The sequence below is a fragment of the Penaeus vannamei genome, chromosome 9 (assembly GCF_042767895.1).
Source record: "Penaeus vannamei isolate JL-2024 chromosome 9, ASM4276789v1, whole genome shotgun sequence".
Lineage (NCBI taxonomy): Eukaryota > Metazoa > Arthropoda > Malacostraca > Decapoda > Penaeidae > Penaeus > Penaeus vannamei.
Genome location: NC_091557.1, coordinates 33,886,703 through 33,888,849, shown reverse-complemented (window position 1 = coordinate 33,888,849; position 2,147 = coordinate 33,886,703). Strand labels below are relative to the sequence as shown.

At 37.0% G+C, this 2,147-nt stretch overlaps 1 protein-coding gene across 1 annotated transcript in view; it reads right to left on the bottom strand.

The window, feature by feature from the left end:
• The window catches only part of LOC113830466 (multiple inositol polyphosphate phosphatase 1), a 21,205-nt gene continuing 19,058 nt past the window's right edge, over positions 1–2,147 (bottom strand). The window contains exons 9-12 of the mRNA XM_070125610.1: positions 1,580–1,652; positions 1,155–1,297; positions 397–545; positions 1–272 (exon numbers count right to left, since the gene is read on the bottom strand). Of these exons, the coding sequence (XP_069981711.1) occupies positions 214–272; positions 397–545; positions 1,155–1,297; positions 1,580–1,652 (424 nt within the window). The 3' untranslated portion in view covers positions 1–213. The remainder of the gene's footprint in view (positions 273–396; positions 546–1,154; positions 1,298–1,579; positions 1,653–2,147) is intronic.

Sequence of the window (2,147 nt, the reverse complement as noted above, 5' to 3'; positions counted from 1 at the left end):
TGAACTTAGTTGACTGTAATGTCGAACTGAAATCATACCATATATACTTAATGCATCCTTTATGTTAACAAACAATAGACAAATGTCCTTCAAGAATTCTTTCTTCTTTAATCCTTTCTCTTGAAACAAATGAAAGTGACTAAATAAATAAATGATGCCTTTCTGGATTGAAAGAACGATGAAAATAAAAGCTTAATCCATCTGCTGAGTTCCTTACGACCAGTTTTTCTGCTTGGCCTGATCATGCCAGTAGCGAGCTTTTGACAAATTAACTAGGGAGAGAAAGTCAAGAGTCAGTTGACATTTTTGAACTTTCTTTAATACCTGTATAAATCAAATTGTGTCGATTATATAAATCCATATAATCTGGCGTTCATAAAAACAAAATTTACTTACTACCTATAAGCGATCCACAAATCTCACTGAAGTCGCAGTCATTCAGGTAATCGTAATACTGAGCGAACTCGTCCCAAGTACAACCCAAAGTACTGTTACATCCCGGTAGTTGTATTGGTCTCTCGTTAACGAGAGCACTCACCCAAAAGCTGCACGAGACAAGAGAAGATTTAGGAACAGGGAAAATACTGGGTGAGGGTGGTTCAGGCACTAGGAAATCTGGCTAAGAGCAATTTTGAGCAAGGGAAATTCAAGATAAAGGAGGTTTAGGGCCAGGAAAACTCAAAATAATATATTAAAGATTAAAGATTTAAAGATTTAGTTTTAATTCCATTTGTTACAATGGACATTCTCTGCTGTGACATACTGTCTGTTTTATTTTGCCCAAATCTCCCCCTGTGTGCACGGAGTGGCCGGGGTTACCACTCAGTGGCCGGGCGTGGGATTGAACGCAGGTCCGCAAGATTGCTAGACTAGCACCTTACCGCTGCGCCAGCACAGCACACAGTAGGGCCCCGAAATTCACGGTATGGAAGATTAAGAGCCTGTAAATTTATAGCAAAGGATCCAAGACATACGCCTTTTAAGGCGAGTTTCAAGAACTAGAAATTCATGAAAGAATAACAATGGTGATACAAATTAGTAATAATAATGATGGTGATAAAATTGACAATAAGAATAATGATGATAGTATTAGTAGCAGTAGTCCAATAATCTAAAACACAGAAAACGAAAAGCCTAATCCAGTGTTTTATTACCTGTCGTCACCACAGGAGGAGAGGAAGAGGGCCAAGTTGCCACCATAACCAGCAAACTCGGTTGTTTTCCATACACGGGAATCTGGGATTCTATTCTCATCGAGGCGCTCCTGTTCACTGAAGATGCCCATTAAGGTAATAAACTGCAACGTGAAATCGATTCGAAATGTGTAACTTAGCTTTGCCGTTAAGTATTCTTCCTTTGATGTATGTAATGATATAATCAGATTATCAACATGGTAGTTTTTTACTCTAAGAATAATGTATACCAATAATATCTGTTGCTTGCTTTCGTTGCCTTAAAAATGCAAATATATTATTACTATGACCTATAGACATATTTGTTTCGTTTATCAGACATGTAAAGACCAATATCTTAATCAATGTTCAAACAAAAAAAAAAAAAAAAAAAAAAAAAAACTTACCGTTACCAAAGTCTCATAATTGACGATATACTGGGTGAGGTAGGGTTCAGCACTGCTGTTTTTCAATCGATTCCTGAAAGCGATGGTTCTTGGCTTGAAATCGAACGTGTATTTTCAAGTCATGTGCTAGTAAAACAGTTTACGTAAATTTTGCATGTTCGAAAAGGAAAAGCCAGAGTATAAAAAGTAAAGTTTAGAAGAAACAAATATAGCAAGAGCAAAGCAAGACTAGAAGCACTTAAATGAGCGCATACCTCCGCCAAGTTAATAGGTCCTCTGACGCAATACAATTCACGCTTGAAGAATTACTTTAATATCACCTATCTTGAGTACACTTTTGACTTCCGTAAACATAACCTCCTTGACGGATAATAATAATCTTAACCTCTATTGTTTTGGCAATAGGAGTAACTGATGCAATATATATATTTTTTAAATCCTGGATCCAGATCATGATCCGGATCACCGCAATTTTTTTGTGGAATTAATGTTAGGCAAAAATTCATCTGTTCAGAACTTCTTGAGTTATCCTGCCGACCAATGAACAAACTGACTGACCACCGTGACC